At 32.2% G+C, this 26,260-nt stretch overlaps 3 protein-coding genes across 3 annotated transcripts; 2 read left to right on the top strand and 1 right to left on the bottom strand.

Annotated features, from left to right (window-relative positions):
- Nucleotides 1-246: 246 nt before the first annotated feature.
- On the top strand, nucleotides 247-4,119 carry LOC109805152 (protein SIEVE ELEMENT OCCLUSION B). Its single transcript, XM_020367148.3, has 7 exons — nucleotides 247-482; nucleotides 701-775; nucleotides 954-1,363; nucleotides 1,939-2,027; nucleotides 2,169-2,302; nucleotides 2,531-3,010; nucleotides 3,302-4,119. Exons 1-7 carry the CDS (start codon nucleotides 300-302, stop codon nucleotides 3,893-3,895), a joined length of 1,965 nt encoding a protein of 654 aa, XP_020222737.1. The 5' UTR covers nucleotides 247-299; the 3' UTR covers nucleotides 3,896-4,119.
- Nucleotides 4,120-7,782: 3,663 nt separating this feature from the next.
- Nucleotides 7,783-14,819, top strand: CFM3A (CRM family member 3A). Its single transcript, XM_020367205.3, has 9 exons — nucleotides 7,783-8,800; nucleotides 9,861-10,350; nucleotides 10,427-10,557; nucleotides 11,596-11,946; nucleotides 12,287-12,443; nucleotides 12,738-13,030; nucleotides 13,964-14,023; nucleotides 14,134-14,223; nucleotides 14,317-14,819. Exons 1-9 carry the CDS (start codon nucleotides 7,970-7,972, stop codon nucleotides 14,434-14,436), a joined length of 2,523 nt encoding a protein of 840 aa, XP_020222794.2. The 5' UTR covers nucleotides 7,783-7,969; the 3' UTR covers nucleotides 14,437-14,819.
- Nucleotides 14,820-15,065: 246 nt separating this feature from the next.
- LOC109805338 (calmodulin calcium-dependent NAD kinase) lies at nucleotides 15,066-22,204 on the bottom strand. The gene is made up of 9 exons (XM_020367378.3): nucleotides 22,048-22,204; nucleotides 21,746-21,943; nucleotides 19,764-19,993; nucleotides 17,586-17,647; nucleotides 16,729-16,938; nucleotides 16,380-16,509; nucleotides 15,845-16,188; nucleotides 15,603-15,747; nucleotides 15,066-15,503 (listed from the first exon to the last, which is right to left on the bottom strand). Exons 1-9 carry the CDS (start codon nucleotides 22,055-22,057, stop codon nucleotides 15,240-15,242), a joined length of 1,593 nt encoding a protein of 530 aa, XP_020222967.1. The 5' UTR covers nucleotides 22,058-22,204; the 3' UTR covers nucleotides 15,066-15,239.
- Nucleotides 22,205-26,260: the final 4,056 nt, after the last annotated feature.

The following is a 26,260-nucleotide window of genomic DNA, read 5'->3' as shown; positions in this document are numbered from 1 at the left end:
AATTTTCAACAAAGTGCCAATGATATCCTTAGTCATCCCGCATGGCTCATGAAGCCCATAAGGGGTATGTTGTGAAAATCACATTATAGAGGCACATTTCACGCCTAGAAAGGCCCCAGCAGAAGCTACATCGTATATTTTATCCTTTTTTGAACTCTTAATTAAGTTATAAAGTAATTATACCAAGTGTAAACTCTTCAACTCTTGTGCCCTCTTTAGCCTATATATACGTGGAGGAACCAACCCCACAAGGCATTAAAGATCTTAGAAGTTGAAGAATACCCCAAAGCTAAATCACCATGTCACTGTCCATAGCAGCTGATTCAATTGCCCCTGCGAAGCTGCAGAAACCTCAGCTTCCGAATCCCTTTGATCTCTCTGACTCTCAAATCCTTGAGAAAGTTTATCTGACCCACCTCCATGATGAAGACCAGTGCGATGTAGATGTCCTTTCGGACATTGTGTACAGTGTTGTACGTAAGGTATAAATATAATTCACCTTCTTTCACTGATCATTCTCCCACTCCAATATATAACAGATGTTGCTATATAGTAGCTAGTTTATTTATCTTTTTTATATATAGTTAGTATCACCTTTTCAATGTCAACGTCACATTAACTAATACAGTATAATATATGCAATCTGTATATGCATGTTTATCATGTAATTAACATTTTAATTGGTTATTGTGAGTCACAGACAGGGTTACCTGAAGGCAAGGCTTATACCGTTTTCCAACCAGAATTTCGTACAATGAAGCTGATTTCTTGTCAGGTTATTTTATGGCACAATCATCATTATTTCTTTCTTTATTTGCATATTATTAATTAGATGAAACATGTCGCGCGCGACGTACGATTTATTTTGCTTCATTTATAAAGGGTTCGTTCGTCGTTTGTATTATGATCTTATGTTTGCAACGTAATGAAAACAAGTGATGGTATGATAACAGATGATAACCACACCTCGTGGTGAACATTATGTGCACCAAACAACGATGTGCATTCTTCAGTACCTCAAAAGCTACTCGTGGGAGGCAAAAGCACTGGTAACTCTAGCTGCTTTCGCTTTGGAGTATGGGAATCTGTTGTACCTCAGTGACATTGCAACACCGGATAATCAACTTGCAAACTCGTTGAAACAACTGAATCAAGTTCAAATTAGAAAGGACCCTGCGACCAATCTGGTGGTGCTGGTGAGGGAAGTGCTTGATCGCATCCAAGACTGGGCAAGATGGTCTGCTCTTGGTTATGACATACAGGAAGTGCCTTCCTTGTCAAATGCCCTGAATGAGATCCCTGTTGTTGTGTATTGGACACTTGCTTCCCTTGTTGCTGCCACGGCCAACCTCGTTGGGGTTTCGTAAGTTATCTTAGAACTTTATTAAATACAAGTTAGAAGGACTTTAAAGAATTTTTCTACCAATTTTCTGGTAAAGAAACTCTTGAAAATCCTTATCTAAACATATTTCTTAATTATATGACTTTTTTTTTTCATTTCATCCAATATTTTATACTACTATATATGACACTTTTTATGCTAATCTCTCACCTTTTACACCATTTATTACATTTCTTTTTCTTTTCTTTTCTCTCGCTTTTATCATATAATTTAGTGCATGAATTGTTGTACATGCAGCAGCTAACATTTCTTCTTAATTATGACTTTATACGCTACACACTTTCATCGGGTTGTGTATACTATAGAATTTAAGTTTTAAATATATATTTAGTTTCTGTGATATTTTTTTTAAAGATGATTTAATTTTAATAAACTATTAATATAAAAAATATTTATGATCAGCGAATTAAAAATTATAATAAAGCTTATACAAATTTCAATAGTAAAACCCGAGAAAATAGACTTTTATAATTTTTTTCTCAATCTAACTATCACATTATTTATCAAACTGAAATTCTTTATTAATTTTGTTTCAGGGACTATAGATTAACGGGTTTTATGGAAAGGCTTTCTTTGGCTGATTCTAGATTGAAGCAACACCTGATATCGAGCAAGGAGCAAATAGGTTAGGTGCTTTAGTGCCTCATATTTTATATATTAATTAGGAAGAACAGTTATTTTAATTTTGGATTAATGAATAAGTATGATGGAACCGATCAAATGCTAACAACTAATAAGAGGTTATATGTCCATTAATTCGTTTCAGATTATGTAGAGGAATACTTGCAGCGCAGGAAAGCATTTTCCAATCCCAAGGATGTTGTTGAATTCTTGAAGCTTCTGATCCAAGACAATAAATCTAAGGTCCAAATATACGATGGCAGCACCAAAACCAAAACGGTTAGTTTCAATAACATTTAGGCTTCCTTAACTATTGTTATCTGATATTCAATATAAACTGAAGCCACCAATAAATCTATCCAAAAGTGGATGACTGTGCCAATATATTTCTATAAAAAATTTATATCGCCTTTTCATTTAGTTATGTTGCCTTATTGGGGTGTCTTCTTAAAACAAAACCAGTACTAATGATTATGTCCTTTTCTTTTCGTTTTATGTTTCAAACAGGATATTGAAGTCTTCAAGCAGAAATATGTCTTGTTGTTCATTTCAAGCCTGGACAAGATTGAAGATGAGATTTCACTTTTGAATTCAATCTATGACAGATTGCAGGAAAACCCTACGGAAATAATAAAAAATTATAAGAAAGAGGATTTCAAGATTTTGTGGCTCCCCATTGTGGCTCTCTGGGACGAGAAGCAGAGGTACAAATTCAATGTTTTGAAGGATAACATCAAATGGTACGCAGTGGAGCTCTTCTCAGAGCTACCAGGCACTGAGTTAATAAAAGAGAAATTTAATTACTTGGGTAAGCCAATTATCCCAGTGCTCACTCCTCTAGGTGACATACTGAACGAAGATGCAATGGACTTGATTTTCCAATGGGGAATCGATGCCTTCCCCTTCAGGAAAAGTGATGGTATTGAGCTTACCATAAAATGGAAGTGGTTCTGGGATGCAGCAAGGAAAGCAAATCTTGGAATACAGGTAAACATAGTATTTGAAGCTATTTTTATATACATTACCATTTTATCATAAGTAAAATCGGTGTTATTCTCGATCAAAATTAGAATTAGTGTTTTATCTACCTAATATATTAAATTTAATAAAGTATATATTGTATTATCTGTAACTATATTGAAGAACAGATTATAGTATTGTATCTTTTATAAATGTTATGTGAATGGAATTTGCTATAATAATAATAATAATGTATCATATTATTATACTATAAATGTGCAATATTTATATGCATAGTTTGTTTTCAATGTGAGTTAGGCCAACGGGGACAGGTACATCTTCATCTATGGAGGTGGTGACAAAAATTGGATTCAACAGTTCACAGTGGCCGTGGAGAATACAAAAAGGCATGCAACAATCTTGAGCACTGATACTATAATAGATCACTATCAGTTGGGGAAGGATGACTCCAAGATTGTTTCACGTTTCTGGATTGAAATAGAGAGGAAGAGACTGCAGAAGCATAAGGATCCTTTGGACTGTGAGGTTCAAAAGATTGTGAAGACCTTGCTGTGCCTTAAACAAGATCAAAAAGGATGGGCTATTCTCACCAAAGGCTTCAACGTGAGGGTTCTGGGTCACAGCGAGCCTATGCTTCAAACTTTGGCCGAGTTTGATTCATGGAAAGAGAAAATACTTCAAAAAGAAGGGTTTGACGTGGCCTTCGATGAGTACTATAAGATCAAGCTTGATGAGATATATGCTCGTCAACAGTGTGCTTTTGTTAAAAATAATGCAAATGTTCTAGTCACTATAACGTGCCCAAATCCCACGTGTGCACGTGTGATGGAGGTGACATCTGTTAATTACCAGTGCTGCCATCGTGATGCTTCGGACAATGCCAAAATCTGAATTTGGTGAGAGGAAATTAAAGAGGTTCTTAGCCTCCATCATGAAGTTGCTCTTTGCAAAACTTTGTGTTTGAATATTTCTTTTTGTTGTCTTCGTTTCAAGATGAAAGCATGGTGCCATGTAACCACTTGATTTACCCTTGATAAAAGGGAAAATAAATAATGGTTTTGCTTCATCAGTATTGTATGTCAACTATAAAACTGAATAAACTTAGCTTTTTGTTATGCTCTACCTTCCTTGATTTTTGTTTTTGCAGCATCTTTATTTTTTTACTTATGCTATTCACGTATAATTAACGTGCTTTTAAAGGCATGCATGAATATTAATATTTTTTTTTATAGAATATCGATAATAGTGACCGACTAATTTCTTCATTATATTAGAAGAACCTTAAAAGATAGGATAATTGGCCTAATAACTTGTTTATGAGTTATACAACTCATTGCTACTCCTAACAAGACCCATTATATCGAACTATATAATTAGAATGTGACAATCTTCTTTCCTTTTTTTTTTTTGAAAAAAAAAACCTATTTATGTTAATAGCTACATGGAAATCAAGGTTGGCATAATAAGGCGGATACATGTATTTGCAGTTCAGATTAGCTTAATTTTTAAGTAAAAATATTTTTTAATTTGATCATATGTGTGAAAACGCGTCATGGTTCAGTTTGAATTTATTTGAATACAATATTAAATCTAATCTTTATCCTGATCATAAGCAATTTAGATTGGATTCAACGGTTTTATATATTTTGTTTTTAATTATGTTAAGGTGGTAAGTGTATCTTATTTTATCATTTGATCCACACTATGTAAGATTTATTTATTTATTAATTATTTTTTTTATAAAACAATTTATAAAATAAAGAAAAATGATACATGGGAATACTTTTAAATTAATTCAAAACTAATATAAGCGTATGCATATATTAAAATAGTTATATTTACTCTTTAAAAAGCAATAAGATAATCTTGAGAATAAAATCATGAAAAAAATAATTAAATATTAAAATTTCGTAAATATAAGATTTTTTAACTGTCAAGTTAATTTTATAATATATATATATATATATTCACATAAATTAATTGGATTAAAAATTCAATCGAATCTAATAATAAGAGATTAATTTTTATGGTTTTCAAATTTTAATTTCATTTTTCATAAATTTAATTTATAGATATAAATCACACTTTAGGATCCCAATAAATATTTTTATTTACTGATATTGTAAAAATTGAAGAAGAAAAAACACCTATTAAGTAAGTTTTTTTTAAACAAAGCTTCTCATTCTACTATAATTTTCCCTTTTCTCCTAAATTTAATTACTGGTTATCATTCCTTCATTATTTTCACACATTCATTTGTCTACTTTGTGTTGTGCCAATGAAGGATATCATATCATGGCACTATTACTAAACAAAATCTCGGGAATGACGCTAACTTTGCCACGAGATGCGATGCATGTTGGATGATATGGATACAGAACTTTCTCCACAGTTGAATGAAGTTTTAACCTAAGACAAATAATAGAATCTATTTGGACAATGCTTAAAGTTAAAATCATATATATTTTAATGTAAATTTTTAGGATTTAGATTAATTTAATATACTATAAGCATATTTGCATTTAACAATCTAATTTTTTTTACAACCATTCACAATCTAAAATATTGAACAAGATTAAAAATAACAATCTAAAATGAATTTTATCTAACTTTTAAAACAAACAACCTTTGCCTTTTCGATTAACCTCAATGCTTTACGTTACCAGCGACAAACATCTCTCCCCAAGCACCTGTCCTGTCTCTACCTTTAAATAACCCAAAGTAATACGTGGGCTTAATCATTATTGTTTGCTTAAAGTAATAATTTGTGCTTCGTGATTCGTCTATTTGTGTTGAATTTGATTCTCTTGGTTTCCTTGTTTATTTAAAACAAATATTTCATTCGACAAAAGTCCTCTAGCTAGTACGTACAAGCTTCTGCTTTGTCTAAATGATTTTAGAAAATTTTAAACTTCAAAAAAAATTATAAAACATAATTAAACCTCTACTTTATATATATATATATATATATATATATATATATATATATATATATCATTTAGAAAATTTTAAACTTCAAAAAAAATTATAAAACATAATTAAACCTCTACTTTATATATATATATATATAAAGTTATAATAATAATAATAGTGTAATTTTACTAAATATTATATCGTGCAATAATTTTATATTAAATATAAATTTTGTAAATTCAACCGTTAGATTGAAAGTTCATGTATTTTATATGTTTATATCAAATTTTGTTAAAATTAAACAACAATTTAAAGATACTCAAAATGTTCATCTTTTAATAAATTTTAAAAAATATATATATATATATATATATATATATATATATTATGTCAATTTTATTTTATAAAAATGAAGTATTAAATTATCTTGAATTAATATAAAATTATATATATAATTTAAAAATAAAAATTTTTAATTTAATAATTAAATTTACAAAATTCATATTTAATATAAAATTATTTAATGATTTAAGCTTTAATAAAAGTTATATCGTATTATTATAACAATTCTCAAATAGAAAATAACATATTAATACGAAAAGAAATTAAAAAGTACTTTTAAATTTAAATTATGTTCGACTAAAATTATATGGACCTTCCTCCCATTAGATTCATCAAGTTAAACTGTGATGGTGCAGTTTGAAACTCTGGTCAGAGGGCTGCTTGTGGAGGCATCATCGGTGACAATATTGGTGACTATATTTTGTAATTCTCCTGTAATCTCGGGCAGTATTCTGTAGTTCAAGCTAAACTCTAGGTCATTCTACATGACCTGTGCATTATTAAAGATAAAGGACTTTTAGAAGATATCATTATCGAATTGGACTCCACTCTTGCAGCAAAATTCCTTAATGCTGGATGTGCAGCTTCACATAGTCGTGCTACACTTATCAATTCCATTGTTGAAACTGCAAGTATGGAGCAGCAGATCAAATGTCACCATGTTTGCATAGAGACCAATCAAGTAGTATACACCATGGCTAACATGGGTTTCAACTTCCAAATGTTTGAACACCCCCACTAGGATCTCAATCCCTCTGATTGCTGCCTCGAGTTCGTTTCTTCAATGAATTTTAGTTTTGCTTTGTCTTTTTCTTATCTTTGAGCTTATTAGCCTCCTGTATTCACTAAAAAAATATAGTAAACAGTTAATTAATTGCTTACTCAATTAGCTCTTATTACTTCAAAAACCTGTCAAACATTTAACCATGAAACTTTTTGAAATAAGATAAAAAATGATAGTTTATTTTAAAAAGTAACACTTAGCAATTATCGAAATAAATAAATAAATAAAAAAGCTTGTAAGAACTGTAGGTTTATATATATATATATATATATATATATATATATATATATATATATATATAAGTTCAAGAAAGTTTCACCTATGTCAATAATCTTAAAATTTAATTTATCTTTTTGACAAATAAATAATTTATCTTAATTATTTTAATTTAATATATTATGTCAAAGATTCAGAATTCAATATTTAGCTAACTATGATTTGAGATTAACTAAATTTAATTAATAATATTTGAAAATAAAATATTTAAGTCTTATTTGAATAAACATTATAAAACACTTGTAGAAGAAAAAAATAATTAAAAAAATTAAAATCCACTTTACCTCAATTTGTCTGATGAGAGAATATTTATAAACATTACAGTATAAGAATTAATTCTTTAAGTCATAAGAAAAAATTAATCAATTTTAAGCAAGCAGATTTAGAACAAGGAAGAAAAATAAAAAATATTAATAAAATTGTTCACTGTGAAAATATTGGCATGTGGCAACGAGTAGTTCCCTATCCACGGTCGTTTTGGCGGCAGCAAAAATCAACATTGATATTTGTCTCTCCGGCGAGAGGGTAAGGAAACACAGAACAGAGCAGAAGAAGCTACTTCCATTCCATTACACACTTACACGTTACTCGCAAATCCCATTATCATCATTTTCTAATTTTCTTTATCTTCGTTCACTCATGTCAATGTGATGGCTCTCGTACCCACTCGCCAGCTCCACCCATTCTTCGATTCATTTCACACTTCTTCCAACTTCCACTCTCTCCGCTTCTGCTCCCTCTTCCAATTCCGACACCCTCCCAATTCCACTTTCCTCGCTGCCAAAACACCCACCTTTCGCTGCAACTCCGCCAAGAGTTTCTCCGCTGAAAAAAACTGGTTGAAACGGTGGAACCACCCCATTCACAACCGCGCCCGCCCGAAACCGCCACGTGCCCTTCTCGACTATTCCGGAAATGGGCAAACGTCAAAATCCGGTTTTTCCAGCTCCGACGAGGACGCTGATGGCAACACCCGTGGAAGCACCATGGACAGGATCGTGGAAAAACTGAAGAAATTTGGGTACGTTGATGACGGGGTTGAGAATAAGGGAAGAACAAAGGAGAGTGTGATAGAAAAAGGGTCGGTGGAGGATATCTTTTATGTGGAGGAAGGGATGTTGCCTAATGCAAGAGGTGGTTTTTCTCGAGAATCTCCATTAGGGTTTGGAAGCTTTGGAAGTGATGATGGAGAAGTGAGGTTTCCGTGGGAGAAGCCGGTGGTTGAGGAGTTAGAAGAGAGGAAATCCGTAAGAAGGAAAAGTAAGACCTCTCTGGCGGAATTAACTCTTCCTGAGTCAGAATTGAGGAGGCTGCTTAGGTTGACTTTTGAGAAGAAGCACAAGACCAGAATTGGGAGAAGTGGGGTTACGCAAGCTGTTGTGGACAAGATTCATGAGAGGTGGAAGACTTCGGAGATTGTGAGGCTCAAGTTTGAAGGTGAGGCCGCGCTAAACATGAAGAGGATGCATGAGATACTCGAGGTTTGGTCTTTACCTTTTAGCTTCTTGTGTGTTTTAATGAGAGTATGTTTGGATACAAGCTTTTTTTTTATTGAAAATAAAGAGCTTTTTCCTATAGTGAAGCTCTAACTCGTATACATGCAACAAGCTCCAAGTCTTGAATTTTGTTACAAAACTTATTGGGTGCATGTTGGGAACGAGAAGCTAGTTCAAGTTTATTGAAGTGGATGATAGGAATATCTTTGTGAAGTGTGTGTAAACTTGTTTTGGATAATTAAAAGTGGACTATTAAAATAGCTTGTATCTATGCGACTTGGGAGCTTCATAAAATTCTTCAAAGTAGATAGTCCAACAAAATCTTTATCATGTCTTGTGTATATGGGATAAGGCTTTTACTCCAATTACAGTATAATAAAGTGAATTGCATTTCAAAGAAACTCCCCTAATACGTTTTTCCTTTATTTTTTTTTCTTTCTTCAGATGAATGTCCGTCCAATTATTATTATCTGCTTAAGACATGTCAAATCAATGTGGGGAAATAGGATTGACAGAATAGGAAGTGAATTGTTGATTAGGTAACTATGTACAAATTTCTGTTGGGTTTGATCCTTAATTACTATAATGAGTTTAGATTCATCCAACACTTTCACTTTCCTTGGATTGTAGCTGGGAATCTGATTATGAATATTTTATTAATACCAAACAGGTTTTCTTTAAGCTGTCCCCATAACCTGTTCTGATTTTGTAATTTTTTTTATTTTTAATTGGGGTGTGATACCTATTTATACAAATTTTTCCGTGATAAGTAATTGAGCCATCTTCTAGAGCACTCTCTTGAGTGTGCTTGCAAATTTGGAAACATTTTTCTTCTTCAACCACAACACTTGTTAAAGAGTCCAGATTATCTGTAGGGATCGATATGAATGCTCTATGATTAAAATGTTTGTATTGTCAATGCTGGCTGCTGTGAATCATCAACTGTAGATTCCATTTGGAGTTTTCCAATTTTTCTTTATACACCTCTGATTTGACTATCAATAACCACTGATATATTCTTGTTTGTTTTTAAAATCACATTCAGAGAAAAACTGGTGGTCTGGTGATTTGGAGGTCTGGCAACTCTGTTTCCTTATACAGGGGTGTGAGCTACGATGTTCCTTCAGTAAAGCAGAATAAACAAATATATAGGAAAAGCGAGAACACTTCTAAGATTTTATCATCACCTTCTTATAATACTGCGGGGAATCCTTCTGACATCGGCTCTAATGCTGCAACAAATGCACCATTGGCAAAATTGGAATCTACATATGACAAGAAAGAAAGAGATTATCTGCCTAAAGTCAATTATGAACATGAAGTAGACAAGTTATTGGATGGTCTAGGCCCTAGATACACAGATTGGCCTGGATGTGATCCATTGCCTGTTGATGCAGATTTGCTTCCTGGAACAGTTCCTGGTTACCAACCTCCCTTCAGAGTTCTTCCTTTTGGAGTGAAATCAACACTTGGTTTAAGGGAGGCAACTGCTCTACGAAGGATTGCGAGGAGCCTTCCTCCACATTTTGCACTAGGTTTGTTGTTGTTGTTTCCCTTGTGCATGTGAAGTTTTGAATTTTATTCTGATTATAAATTAATCATGATATATAGGTAGAAACAGACAGCTTCAAGGCTTAGCTGTAGCCATGATTAAATTATGGGAAATAAGTTCTATTGCAAAGGTTGCACTCAAACGTGGTGTGCAGCTAACTACCAGTGAGAGAATGGCAGAAGAGATCAAGGTATTTCATTATGCATTTTCCTGTTTTTGTAGCTTTGTTTTCTTTAGCATTTTTTCATCATTCCAGAGTCAGTATGCCATTTCCTGATGCATAAAAGTTTCTTAATGCATGAAAATTTTCTTTAGTTTTTGTAATTTCCTAGCAGCATACATTAAGTGCACAATAAATGTTAAGAGATTGAACCAACCCACAATGTAAGTTTGAAATTATCAAAAGATTGAACTCTCATTGGTGAATCAATGAATAAACTTTGGCATCTGTTAAGATCAGTGTTTCATATTGACTACATTCATGTGAACCCACTAATTTTCTTCTGTTCTAACTTCTGTCATGACAATGTCACGTCTGACCTGCTAATGCTCTCACTGTCACTTGTTTTGGTTGAAATTTTATAAAAACCCCATTGGCAAAACCCTACTTTGTTATCATGTGCTTTTGCTACTTTCAAATGTCTCAAATGATCCACTAATATCTGTGATATACATAGTAATAGAAAAATAAAAGTCTCTTAGTTTAATCTTGCTGTAGAATATTATGAGAAAAATAGTGTTTCTATTTTGTGTAAATAAAAGAAAATGATACATGGTTCATATAATGCTTCAGCATATAGATATTGCCTGTTCTGAATGAATGTTGGCAAACAAAACCTCCAGCTTTTTGTATTCATATTACTATGAAATGCTCTTGTTGCATTCTAGTGTTACTTACTGCTTCTATAATTTGATACATTTTACTTCACTTATGGCTTGTTTGTTTCACTTGATAAGTTATAACTAGTCTCTCACTGCCTGAGGATTGTAACTTGTGATGTCTTGCTGGTATTGTTCTTAAAAGAAGGGGTATGCTTAGACACTATTATTATTTGCCTACATGTTGTATACAGATCACATTTCAATGAAATAATCTGCCATAATTTCTTGAAGATGTGCATACATTTTTCTTCCCCTCTACACAACTTACATTCACTATAACTATGGGCCAGATCGTTACCTATTCAATGATATGTTGATAATTTTTTTTTTTTTTTGCTGGCTGCAGAAATTGACAGGTGGTATACTACTCTCCAGAAATAAAGACTTCTTGGTCTTCTTTCGAGGAAAGAATTTTTTATCTGCAGATGTCACTCAAGCCTTGCTGGAGAGGGAAAAAATGGCAAAAGTCATGCAAGATGAGGAGGAGCAAGCAAGATTGAGAGCGTCATCATTGCTCATATCAACTAATAATACATCAGAGCTGTCAGCAGAGGCGGGGACTCTTGGTGAAACTTTGGATGCAGATGCAAAGTGGGGGAAAACATTGGATGAGCGTCACAAGCAAAAAATAATGAGAGAAGTAGAGCAACTACGGCATGCAAACCTTGTTAAAAAATTAGAACATAAGCTTTCCTTTGTAAGTTCTTTAAGTTCCTATAATCATGGAAATCTCTTATTGTCTTGCCAATGGCTTTTGTGTTTAATCTCTCATCATCCAGCTTGATTATAATGCCCTTTCTTCTAAGGGTTTTCTTGATGAAACTTAAACAAAACTGTGTTATTTGAGCTGAAATTTGACTATGGCTGATTATAATTAACTTTCAAACAAACCCTAACCCTAGGCAATCAATGATTTTAAATATCATGTACACCATGTCAGTGGTTCCTGGAAGTTTTGATAATCTTTGTTGTCTCTTTCTGTATTATTTTCCAATTTAGAATTTGCATGATTGTAATCCCTGGATTTTTCTAACCAGGCTGAAAGAAAGTTAATGAGAGCTGAAAAGGCCTTAATGAAGGTGGAAGAGTCTTTGAAGCCATCAGAATACAAAGCAGATCCTGAAAGTATATCTGATGAAGAGAGATTTATGTTTCGCAAATTAGGATTGCGGATGAAAGCTTTCTTACTTCTCGGTAGAGCTTTATCTATGTAAAATTATTCTTACTCTTTTTTAGGACCACTTTGGATCCCTTCACCACTAAGTCTGATGGAAGAAATCAGATAGAAAAAGTTTCTTATAAAACTAATTCATGGTAATGTTATACCTGAATATTGCATCTCTAAAAGTTGAGAATCCATTCTTCAAAGTTTATAAATCTTCTATATCTCCCCTTAACCCGTTTTCTTCTCAATAATTTCATCCCCCCACCCTTGAGGGTACCTTCATTATGTGGTGCTTATACTAATCTAGTAATTTGTGGATTCAGGTAGACGTGGAGTTTTTGATGGTACTATTGAGAACATGCACTTGCACTGGAAGTACCGGGAACTGGTCAAGATAATTGTAAAGGCTAAAAACTTTGAACAAGTAAAAAAAATTGCACTAGCACTTGAAGCTGAGAGTGGAGGTGTTCTGGTCTCAGTTGACAAAGTTTCAAAAGGATATTCTATAATTGTTTATCGGGGTAAGGAGTACCAGCGACCTTCATCTTTGAGACCCAAAAATCTTTTGACAAAGAGAAAGGCTTTGGCACGTTCAATTGAGCTCCAACGACACGAGGTATGCATACAAACTTATTTTTTATAATATTAATTTTCATGTAGATCAGGAGTTAAACAATCGCAATGTACATTTCTGTACTTTATGTACCTCAAGCTACAATTTTATAACAACCTAATTCTGCATTTAATGTACCTTAAACTACAGTTTTATGACTACCTAACGTCAGACCACAGAACCACTGCATTATGACCTATTTATTTGTTTAATATATAATTTATATGCTTTTCTTTTATTGTTCTAAAAACCACTATAAGAAATTTCCCTTTCTTTGCTCTCTGTCTGGCTGGACGTTTATTAAGTTGCTGGTCTTCTATAAATGAAAGCAGCTTATAATTTTTAGGTTAAACCTTATTGTGGCCCCTGAAAGATACAACTTTTTTTAATAAATTTAGTCCCTAGAACTAAAAATCCCTAACTTTTTCACTCCTCCATCCATTTAATGTTGAAACCTGATTTGCCACATTGAAAGATGACATGGCATGTCTAGCTTTGCCAATGGAATGGAAATAACAGTATTTGGCCAAAATGTGTCTTAAAAAGGTATATGAATGCTCTAATTTAGAAAATTATATAACTCTCAAAACCTTGTCTAAAACTGGCAAAACATCATTTTGGCTTAGTTAACTGTACTGAATATGCCATGTTTATCTTTTCATATTATTAAAACGCCTCGTGAGTTGACAATATTAAACTTAAATAGATGGAGGGCTGAAAAAAAAGGAGATTTCAAGTTTTAACTTTAACGGACCAAGGTGATAAAATTTATCTTGAGGGAATAATTTTTTTGTATATATTTAAGGACCAAAATAAAATAAGGTTTTACTCTCTAATTCTTGTCTGCTTCTCCATCTCTCCCTTATGTAGTCCTGTATGTACATTCTTATATGATAAGTCAAATAATGCCTCAACTCTCTTTCTGTTAACAAACAGGCGCTCTTGAATCATATTTCAACTTTGCAAAGTAAAGTGGTGAAGCTAAGATCGGAAATAGTAACTCCTTCCTAACCTTTCATTTTTAGCATTTCTTATTGCAAGTCAAGTTGCATCTTTTATGGGAAACACGTTTCCTGATCTTATTTGGCTTAAATAAATTTTCATAGGAACAAATGGAGAAGGTAGAGGACAATGGAGATGAAGCATTATATGACAAATTGGATTCTGCCTATCCTTCTGATGATGAGAACTCTGAGGTTGCTCTCTCTGCGATAATAACCCCACCCTCATCAAAAGACTTGTGATGAAACAGTTTTTCATTTTATATTTTTGTTCATATCTTTATGTAGGTAGAGGATGGTGAGGTGGGAGATGAGGCATATCTAGAGACCTATAATAGCGAAAATGACAGTGAAGTTGAAAGTGATAATATGTGTTCTCAACATGAGGAGTTTGCCTCACGAAGTTGAAGGTCAAGGATCATGTGATTTGGGGATTCCTAACGCCCAAGTGAACCATTAATGCCACTCAATACATTGGACCACAGACTGATTGACGAAGAATATAATATCTCCTTCAGATCAAATCGCTGATAAGAACTTACTCAATTCAATGATATTGTCACAGGGTATGCAATTAGACACGATCCTGAGTCTATAACAGCATCGCAGTTTCTGAGATGTGTGTATATACATTTGTTCCTATGAAATTCTCTGGAACTGAATAAGTCAACAGGTCAATTAATATATGGTGGAGGAATAGGGCCAAGAAAAATGCTAGTAACACTTTGTAACACCTTTTTAAAACATTCTGGTATTGACCAAATTTATTGAAAATCATAAAATTTTATTGATCTCATTTTGCATTTAATGAGTCTTGTTTATGATTTTTCAATTTCTAGTAAATTTTAACCATTAATAGTAGAGACTAATGTTAGCTTATAAGGAAATATCTGATGATTTTTAGGACTTTGTTTAGAGCTTATAAATTGTAAGAAATGTTTTACATATTAATACCACAAAAATGATACACAGTAATCCTCCTTAGGAAATCATAGATGATGAATAAGTTCAACATAAAACATGATAACTTCAAAAGATAGACAAACACTGCTTCCACATATTATGCAACAAAATGTTTCGAGGGATGTTTTGCATTTTGATGCCACAAAATGACACACAATAGTCTTCCTTATGTTAGTAAAACATAGGAATAGTAGATATAACATAAAACGTGATAACTTCACAAGATAGCTGAACACGGCTCAAACATATCACGCAACGATATTGGTTACATTTTTTCTAATGGATTTCTCTATTTTCTGAATGGCCTCCCTCAGTTGTTTCTGATCACTTGGCCTTGAAGGTAACATAATGATGTCATTCCAAACAGAACCAGGTTCCATTATGGGGTTGGGTTCCTTGTGAAGTTCGTGGATGGAATCAGCTTCAGCATTCAAACTGCCTATCCTCTTCAAGCATTTGATATCTTCAGGATCCACCAGTAGATTGTGATCACCGTCCTTCCACCCTATGAGCTATGTAATGCATCATCATAAGCAAGTTATCCTCTTAACATTTTAATAATGGTAAAGTTTAAAATCAAATATTTCAGTGTGCAAAATTGTTCATGTTACCTTTGGTGGACCACCAACAGCATTTGTGCAATAAAGCCTGGCATTATCAACAAGTTTGCAATATCTTGGAAATGCATTAGCAAACCTTTTATGAGATTTCAATTGTGAATTCACCCTCACTGCCCTCCCTGTTATAATAGCTCTCCTGCCAAAATTCCAACAGGAAATCTTAACTGTCATGTCCACGAAACCCCTTCCCAAACTAGTAACTTGGAAGAATACAAAGTCACAAGCATATATACCTAATGCCTCTAACAACAGCAAGATAGCCATCACAAACCACACCAACTAGCTCAATTCTGTAAGGCTTTCGAGTGCGTGGTTCTCCATTAGAAATTTCCTCTGATTGATGTTCTTCTTCTGCCTCATTTACCTGCTCCCAGTAATTCTCAATAACTGTCCCATCTTTAGCTACTTTATACCCTAACCCCATTCGATACTTGTATTTGTGAACATTTCTTGCCATAGCAATAGTCTGCTCCACAAATGGTTCCCACGATAAGGTACCATCCATGATCACGTCGCGACCCTCATTTAGAGCTGTGACTAGCACAGATGATGCAGCATCGGTGGAAGACTGATGCACCTGTTGAAAAATTTAATGCAACCATTAGTTAAAAATAGTTTATAAGGGTCTAGTATATGCCATTCATTTTGTCATACCTTTAATTTCAAAAGAAACTTTTACTTTGTGAATGTGCATATTTTTAAAATTCATTCCTAAACAATAGAGGAGATGTGATAATAATAAGTGGAGGTGTTGACTCAGAAGCATACCAGTTCAGCAGTTTGGAGCATGTCATCATGGTGACCTCTGGAGTTAAGGGCCTTATATATGACGTCACTCTCCTTAAAAGCATCTGCCTCAACCACCACAGCATTTGCAGCTGCTCCCGACCAAAATGGTCTGCCAAAGCCGTTTCATACATATAAATAATCTTAAATCCGCAAACTAGGTTGGAACGTAGTACTTCTCTATCGAAAAAAAAAAAAAACTATTTTCAATAGAGAATTCCCAAAAACTCTTATAAACTTATCCACACAATTTCAATGTCATATGATTTGCACTGCTGCAAATTTTGTAAAAGTTCTAGCATTGAAGAATGATAATAGTGGAAGAGGTTACTCTTTAAGAATGTCTTTAAGAACAGTGCTCTTTCCAGCTCCCATGCCACCCCCCATAAACATCAGCACTGGACTCCTCTCACTGAGGGCCATGGGTACCATCACGTCTGTGTATTGCGCGTCACCATTTATTACTTTCATCTCTTCCACCAAAGTAGAGAACACTCTTGTCACCTTCAGATTCTTCGTTACTCTCTCAAACCTCTGTTTCCTGTACACACCGCACCATATTGCTTTCAACCAATTATTTCTCTTAACCGTCAATATTTCTAAAATTAATGATGCACTTATAACAATTCATACAACATACGAACAAAAAAAAAAAACAATTCATACAACATTATTTTTTCATTTTTATCTATCTTCATTATTACAGTAATAAATATAATAAATAATGTGATAGAGAGGTAGATACAACAAATGATATCTATACTTTCTTTCTTTTTTATATACAAATTAATAATAAATATATCACTTTTTTTTTATACAATTTTATTAAAATACCTCACTTTCAATGAATGCATTACTTTAAATTGTACGAATAACGATTAAATAATTTATGAAAAGATAAATTCGTAAAAAAAAAATTAATATTATATTAAAAGTGATATCATTATTAAAATGTTAAAAGTACTGTCATTATGAAACGAAATGAGTAAGATGTTGTAAAATTATCATTTCTTGTATTACCATGCTATTCTCACCTAGTGAGAAGAAATAAATGTTATCAACTTTTAACTCCATAATAATGATGTGAAATTTTAGTTTTAAGATAAGAAAATTTTATGATATAAAGACTAAATTTGAATTATTTGATTAAATATGATAAAACAATTTTTTAAAGAAAATAGAATTTACCTTGTAGCTGCCAATAGAATTTCCTTCAGCTTTCTTTTCTGCGGAGACTCCGCACTAAAAACCTATAGTTCAGCAAATATAAAAACGTAACGATTAATCTAATTTAAGAAGAAAAAGGATAGCAAAGCAGGGGGGGAAAAAAGCATCACGCATTTACTCTGTACAACCGAAAGCTGATATGAATTTTCGGTTGGTTATTTTATTGATTTACAATTTGGGACGTGTTATATACTCTATCTTTTCTTTATTACATGGGAAAAAAATTTAATTTTAGATATATTAAAAAAATTAGTTATATGTATTAAATTTTACTAACTTCATAATATTCTTTCTAAGTTGTCTTTGTAATTGTAATAAATACAACAACAAAAAAGTACAATTGAAAAGCCATGTATTACAATAAATGAGATAAAAGTAGTTAAAATTTACTCATATTTAAGAAAAAAAATGTGCATAGCTTTTTATTTATAATAGATAATAGAGGAAATATCAAATCTAAGCAGAGAGAAGTTAGAAAATTGAAGAATTGTTGAGCGATTTAGCCATTCTAAAAAAATCTTCTATGGGAGAATTTCACTTAGCAAAAGTTTTCTCGCCACACTATGCAACGTGAGATTTCAAAGATTTCCTCAATAAAAGAATTTTGCTTAGCAAGTATTTTTTTTATTGATAAATGTTAATATTTTAACTCAATCTCTCTTTGTGTTGTAAAATAACAAACAAGATACTACAAGAATGCAGTAGTGTAATGCAGAAACGAAAAACAAAATTGAAATCAGAAAGAAGAACATAGAGAATTATATTGGTTAGGATTGAATCCTACATCCACTCTTCAAGGTACTTTTGGACTTTACTATTGAAATAGATTACAAGAACTTTACAAGAGTTGGTTTCTCACACTTGATCCCTATACACTCAACAAAGGTACCTCACCAATGTATTTTTGTGTGTATCATCATTCTATGAGTCACCTAGCTAAGTCTTTATATAAAAGGAGATAAAAAGCCTTTATTTAGCTATTAATAGAAATAACTACCATAATAGATCAAGGCTTCTCCAACTAACATTTAACTAGAAAACATAAATGACATTTAATAAAAGCAGCTAGCCAATGAAGATCCACTCAATTCTACACTCTCTTTATCACTCCAACCCTACATCCGTCCCTCAAACCACTAGACTAAGCCTAAGCAGCAGTTGGTTTTGGACAGTTCGAGCTCAAATTTATGAAATTGATAAAAAAAAATCGAGCTCCTTCATTTGCAACCTATAATCGACCAATCATTACATCCAGTTGGACGGTGAATATCAAATTTATCGAATTCATAGGACAAGTTCTTCGATTTGTCATAAAAGTGCCACCAGCTAGCAATGCAGTAGAGGGGGAGGAAGGGGGGCAGAGCGAAGGAGGAGGGGTAGAGCAAAACCATCTTCATTTTTCTTAAATGGTGGATGCGACCCATAGAATAAGCAGATAAGCTCTCCATTTTTTGGATTAGATAACTGAGTTCATTCTCTTGTACTTAATTAATATATTTGTCTTTGTACTACATTATTAACAATTTTATTTTACTTAATGCTTGATATAGTTTCATTGTCCATATCTTGATTTATGATTTAAAAAATGTTTTCTTAACTTTAAATGGGAGGAAAATCCCTAATGACTCCAATTTTAGGAATGAATATGATTTGCTAGTGATCTTTGATTTTTAAATCACTTAATGCTAAAGTGTTTATGAAAAGAGAATATTATTTAATGAAACCTAATTCCAAAGTTACATTTTTAACCTTTCATTTAAATTTCTACCGTTATAAAAATGAGAAAAAGATGAAAAATATCTCATAAACCTTTCTCTTTTATTGTCTTTTGTATTGAATACATTTCGTTAAATACCCATTTTGTATATAATTTATGATTTTATCGTCAAGTATTGTTTGTTCTCAAAAGAATGATATTTTACTCACTTTTAATTGGTACATTTTCTAAAGAGTTAATAGTTTAGTTAGGAGATAATTTTTGTATGTGTAATTATTTTTTTAATCAAAGGTATAATTATCTAGGAAAAGTAGAGACTAAAAAGCAATTAGCATAATAGGTATTCCATAGAAGAACTCGTTTGAAAAATAAGAAACAAGATGGGTGATAAAAAGACAGATGAATTGATAAGAACAACATACCTGACTAACCACAGATGTAGCTTGGTTCCAATGAAATGCGAAGTAACTTAGGATGCATCTCTCAAACTCATCAACCAATTTCACATATAGGGAATCGGGGTCGTCCTCATTGGCATTGGAAATATATTCATAGATATTTTCATCACACCCTTTGGATTTTCTCAAATAGTCTTGGGCCAATATGCATAGCTCTGGAACCTCACTAGCATCTTCAAACCCAATTTGCCTTGCTGCAAACACATACCCACCACAGCAGAAACATTACCTAACATAATGCACAATCATTTTATTATATTCATACAACTCTTCACTCTTCGCATTAATTTATTTATGACTACCTTAAAAAAGGCATACCTCTTTTGCTGATCTTCTTAATTTTAACGACTATGATTTGATAAACCTAGTAGCTAGCTGCACCCTATTTAAAGTAGTATTTTAGTTTGTCATAACTATTTATATAATTAAAATTGATAATAAATAAAATCTTTTTAAATATAAATCATATTATAATTGAAAATTATAGTTCAAATATGTAAACTATTCAAATTGTAGTATAAGGTCATTTTTCATTTTTAATAGTTTTTTTTTAAAACTAAAATTTAATTTAGAAATAAAGAAGGATAATAGAACGACAAAGACAAATAGTTAAAAAAATGATTAAGAGTTTTTTTTTTCTAATTGAAGTTTAAAGAAGACAAAGAGAAAGATTAAAGAATATCATAAAGAAAGAAAAAATCTAACAACACATCTTTTAAGACACTCTTTATTATTAAATAAAATATATTAAAAATTAAAAATTTTAAAGATCTCACAATTTATTTAATAAGCTTTCTTTCATAGTTGTATAATTTTAAAAAAAAATTAATTGATAGTAGAAACATTTAAATGTATTAAAAAGGGAATGCTAAAAATATGTTGCTAATTTCTTTTTTTTTATTGTTGTGGTAAGGTCGTTTGATTTTCTTCTAAATCCTTAGTTTTAAAACTTTTTTTAAAATAATTATACAATTTACCAACCAATTTCTCATTCAATTCATGTAATTTTAAAAATTATTTATAAAACAATTAATTTAGAAACTAAAAAATGGAAAGAGGTAAGAGATATTTTCCCATTCTCTCGCTCTCTTTTTTGTGTTGTAGTCCAGTCACGAAGATAATTTTAAAAAGCTGGAGATGGGGGACCAAGCCCAGGGGTGATGGTACCCCAAACTTTTTTTAAGTGTATTTAAAATTACTAAAAAAAATAATTTTATTATCTCCATATATAAATTTTAAAAGAAATATGGATATAATTAATATACTAATACAATACAATACAATACAATAACGAGGTAAAAAGAAATTATAAATAGTAATAAAATATTTATGATATGATTTGAGAGTCATTATTATTTTAATATTTATATTATTCTTGGCCTGGTGGAGCCAAATATCTGGCTCTACTCGTCTGAAGAGCGGCCGGTTGAATAAATAAATCTCCCCTATCCACTAAACATTTTTATATGTTAAGTAAAATGATTAAATATTAAAATAAGGGAAAGATCAACTTCGTGTTTGGAATTGAGAATGAAGGGATCACATTTAGGATAACAGGGCAACAATAATCAAAAACTATTAGTTTCTCAACACCACGTCCAAAACGTGAACAAATTAAAATCCAAAAATGAACCAAACACGTTACAAGACGTCATCCAATTTTAACAAAGTTGAGAGGAACTTCTTCGTGTCTAAATGTGTGGATTATCTGGAATGAACTTGGCGTGAGTTGTGCTAGTTTTTCATAGATCTATGGATAACTTATTAAAAAAAAAAAAAATCAACAACAACAAATGCATCTTGAATGTCTCAGTTTACTTTGATTTATCAGATACGAGAAAAGATGGGGGAAAAATAATTTTTTTTTTAAAAAAAAAAAAAAAAAAAAAACATTAGTAGTGTGGGTAAGAGTGCATCGATTAGAAGTGAAAGGCCAAAAAACATACCAACATAGTGGGAGAAGTTTTCGATCTTTCCGACACGGCCAGATTCCGTCCTATCCAGGCGAGGAATGACCTTCTTCTGGTCTCCGACCACCGTGGACGCTGGGCGGCGGTAGCTTGAGGCGGCGGCGGCGGCAACTAAACCGGCGAAGGAGGCAGCGAGAACATGTGTGAACTTGATTACCTTGCCAATGGAATTGTCTGAAAAAGAAACGTTGTTGTAATGTACGAACCAAAATGAGCATAAGCTAGCAAAGGTGTTTTAAACGAGAAGAAAAGAAGAGCACAGAGAGAAGAGGAGGAACCTTGCTCCATCTTGTTGGGTTTTCAACTCACTAGTGCCTCCTTATTATATATTAAACAAACTCTTACCAAGTACAAACACTCTTATTATTAAATACATTCGTTGAAATTGAATTGATTAAATGGATATAAAAGTTAAAATAAAACTATGCCAGAAAGCATAACCGTTGACGTATATAGCAAGACCAGGAGGAACGTGTTTAACTTTTTATATGTGAAAATGAGTTATCTGCCCTTCATAATTGTACTGTGTATGAGTTCCAATCCGATGGTCATGGATTTTTCTTAAATGTTCTTTTTCTTAAAATACTAGTTTTTAACAATCAGGATCATCTGAGTCTCTCACCTACCTCAATGCCCTACACGTTAGTACCTCACTCATGAATGACATGATATCCCTGAAATTTTAGGCTTCACATTTAAGACATATGTTATAAAAAGTTCAAAATAGTTAAACGATGATTATATATAATATCACGTTAAATTAAAATTTAATTATTTAATAAATGATTAATAAACAAACTAATAATATAAAGATTCTTTTTATCATTTAACTATAAAGTAACATGTATAAATAATAAGTTAATTTAAAATTTTAAAATTGTATCAATAATATTTTTTAATTAATTGGCATCGTAAATTTTAATATTTATAATACATGTTTATCAAACTTTTATTTAATTCTTAAAATAATAAAATTAACGTAAAAATATGTGCTAGAGTTTTTTTTTTCTTCTCTTTTCTATTGACAAAACTAATCTTCATAAAATATTAAATGAAACTTTTAATTTTAAAGAAGAATTCCCTCTAAAATCAAGTCAAAACTATATGTCTTGCTTGTAAGAAAATTTACTATTTTTAGAGTCGTCAAAAGAGATCAAAATTTGTGGGTCAATTTGATCCATTATAAGTTCGAGCCAAGTTAAATTTAAAAAAATTTACAAGTTTTAATACGTGCCAATTTTCAACCCGACCATTAAGAACCCATCTTATCATGGGTTTAACCCATGGTGAGTTAGGTTGGCTCATCAACCCACATAACAAAAAAAAAAAAAAAAAAAACTCAGCCTATGAGCTCTAGGTTACATTATCACAACATGATGTTATTGTAGGGTTATTTTCATTTTCATTTTTGCCAAAGTTTCAAACAAAATACTAAGAGTAGCCCTCCCCTTCTCCTTCCGGTAAGGTTTCATGATCATCATCCATCTCCCTCACTCTTCATCTCCTTCTCCACTACATCGCCATGCCTACACCACTGTTACCACATCCCACGCCATTGCATCCCACACCACTATGTCTCATGCCACCATGTCACTGTGCTTTGCACCACCACGTCATGTCACCGCGTTCTGCACCATTGCATCTTGCACCATCACTTGGTGTGGAAGGTATTTTTTTTAATTAAGTGAGACAATTCGTTTAACTCACCAATTTGTGGTAGGCCAGGTCGAAACTCATTTTTTCTTTTTTGATCACTTAAAAGTGAGTTAGGTTAGATTGATTCACCAAGTAGCCAACTCGTGGCGGGTCAGACCGGGCTACTCGTTTTGACGCTACTAGCTACTTTGTTGATTTCTTAAAACATTTTGTAAATCTATTTGAAATAGTACGTAAATGGTAGACAAATGAATTGTCCTTTTCTAGAAACCCTCAATTTATAAAAACCTAAAATACAAATAATAATCATAACACATCCAAGTCCTTATTGTTCTTTTTTTTTTCTTTCTTCTATGTAGTGATTATGGAGGACAAATTTTCATATTGTCGATGTATAAATGAATAGTAGTTATTTATTTATTTAAAATATTAAAAATTATTAAAAAGTCTTTTATTTTAAGAAGTTAGGTTTTCACTTCAACAATACACACACTCGTAGGGGTTTTAGACGATAAGGTGGTGGTGGTTGTCGACAATAGTAGGCTTGGTGCAAGCGTCGCAAATAAGGTAGTGGTGGTTATCGACGACAACGGGCTTGGCACAGACGATAGAGGGAGCCAAGTTGTGGGAGACGATGGTGGCATGGGGTTCTTGTGTTAGGCGCAAACAATTTCAACAGCAAAGTTCGATAGGATTTCATCGAAGAAAAAGGAAGGTGAAGGGATCTCGTTCACGTAGCTTCCTCGCTGGAGCTAGGGTTCGCTATTGTTGTCGAAGTCAATGCTTACTAGGAAGAAGTGTTAGGGGTTTGGGGCTTATACTTTCTCCTTGGTGCTTGCGTTTTCTTCCCTTTTGTCGTGCACCTTCTCCTTTTTTGTCCCAAACTCGAACCTCGTCTCCTTCACCTTGGCATCCATCACAAAGACGTCATTGTCAAGGACGAAAATGCTATTATAGGCGGGGCCATAAACCTCGTAGGCTACGATGATCTTGTCATCAATCTTGAGGTGTCCATCGTCGAAGGAGTAGGGGGACAAAGCCTCGTAGGTTGAAGGCGATGTCGTTGTTGAGACTGACAGAGTTGAAGAAGGAGATCGAAGTTAATAGAATTGAAGAAGGAAAAGTTGGTTGATGAAGATAACAGTGGGGGTGTCGAAGAAGTAGATTAGAGTTAATAATGAGGGTGGTGAGGTTTTTTCTGACAAAATGATCATTTACCATAAAAAATGAAATTAATACATCAATAAAAAATTTATCATCATTTAAATTTGAACTGTTCAATTTAATTATTCGTATATATAACAATACTTTTTATTTCTCCACCTGTGAATTACATGAAAAGTATACTTTGCATTATTGGTCCATTCATAAACCAATTGGTCCATTTGTAAACCAATGATGTATTGATCCACGGTAGAAGTTGATCGTTGATCGTTTTCTATTGATGGTGCCCGCTTCTCTGTAGCTTGTTAACTCACAAGACTTTTGTAGAGAACTATATACATTGAGATAGCTTTTTGCATTATTCAAAAACATGAATGATGGAAAATATAGTTGTTGCATTAAATGCCTCGCCCATTTTCTCACCTATCATATGATAAAAGTATTTTATTTGTCTTCTTTATTCATTATTTCATCTCTTAGCTGGTAAAATTTTCTATCTTCGTCCCTCATGTATGTTGACATGCTGACTTGTCTCTTTGTTTTTTTGTTATTTTTCACATCTTTTGATGTGTTCAGTCAAGGTTGGACAATTTAATGTAAACCTTTTATATTTAAAATATAACAGTTTTCACATTCCTTTCATTGTTAGTACAGTAAAATAAGGAATGTATAAGGTAGAGGAAAATACACACCAATTTGTATATTAATTCGTATATCCAAACCAAAACCACATCCAAACTTTAACTCAACCAAGATTTCATTAACATGAAATTAGAGAAACATTATTCCTAGCAACACGAATATTATTTTCTTACTTGCGTCTTCATGCACTAACCTAACTATTCTTTTCATTTTCCTTTTTCAAACATATTTTCCTTGTGAACTATCTACTTTCTTTATCTTAGTGACTGTTATATCACACATTTTATCATCCCATAATTCTTTTTTCTTTCTTTTTCACATTAACTGAATTTTCAGTCTCCCTCAGTCCCTCTATCATTTGGTGATATGAGAGCAATTAATTTCCCATATTCGGTTAAAAATATTCTTGTTGAAAAAAAAGCTTTAACATCATTTACCAGACCATATATTGTATCACGTCTCGAAGTTACATGATTTTTCCACCCAAGTATAAAAAGAAAAGAAAGAAGTTCTTAATTAGTTTGCCTTATTTACCTGATGAAACATAAAAATAGCTTCTTATATATAAAGACAATCTAGAAAAGCTAAGATGGGATTACAGTTGGGCTTGAGTAAGTTTACTATTGCCTATGGTGGGCTGATCCATATATTAAAAAAAGGGTATCTTACAAACTTGTTTAAGCTCATAATTAAACAGATTGATTAACATAAATAATTTTTTAATTTGTACTGTAAAAAAAATTCAATATTTATATCCTTTAATTAAAAATTGAGCCTTGAGGTTTGTAATTCGATTAGAAATACTATATTTTACTTTTAATAGTTAGAAACGGACATCGCGAGTATATATATATATAAAATGTTTAATAGACCAGTCTGCTTGCCAATCAAAAATGACATCATTTTTTACTTCAAAAATAAAAACATTTTTTTTATTATGAATTAGTGAGAAAAAAAGGCACTATATATTTCTGTTAAAAAAGAAAAATAATAATAAATTTATCATTTATAATTTGTACAATTATTAAA

This window comes from Cajanus cajan, chromosome 7 (assembly GCF_000230855.2).
Source record: "Cajanus cajan strain Asha chromosome 7, NIPB_CcT2T_4, whole genome shotgun sequence".
In the NCBI taxonomy this organism is placed as follows: Eukaryota; Viridiplantae; Streptophyta; class Magnoliopsida; order Fabales; family Fabaceae; genus Cajanus; species Cajanus cajan.
This window is presented reverse-complemented; position numbering and strand designations above follow the sequence as displayed.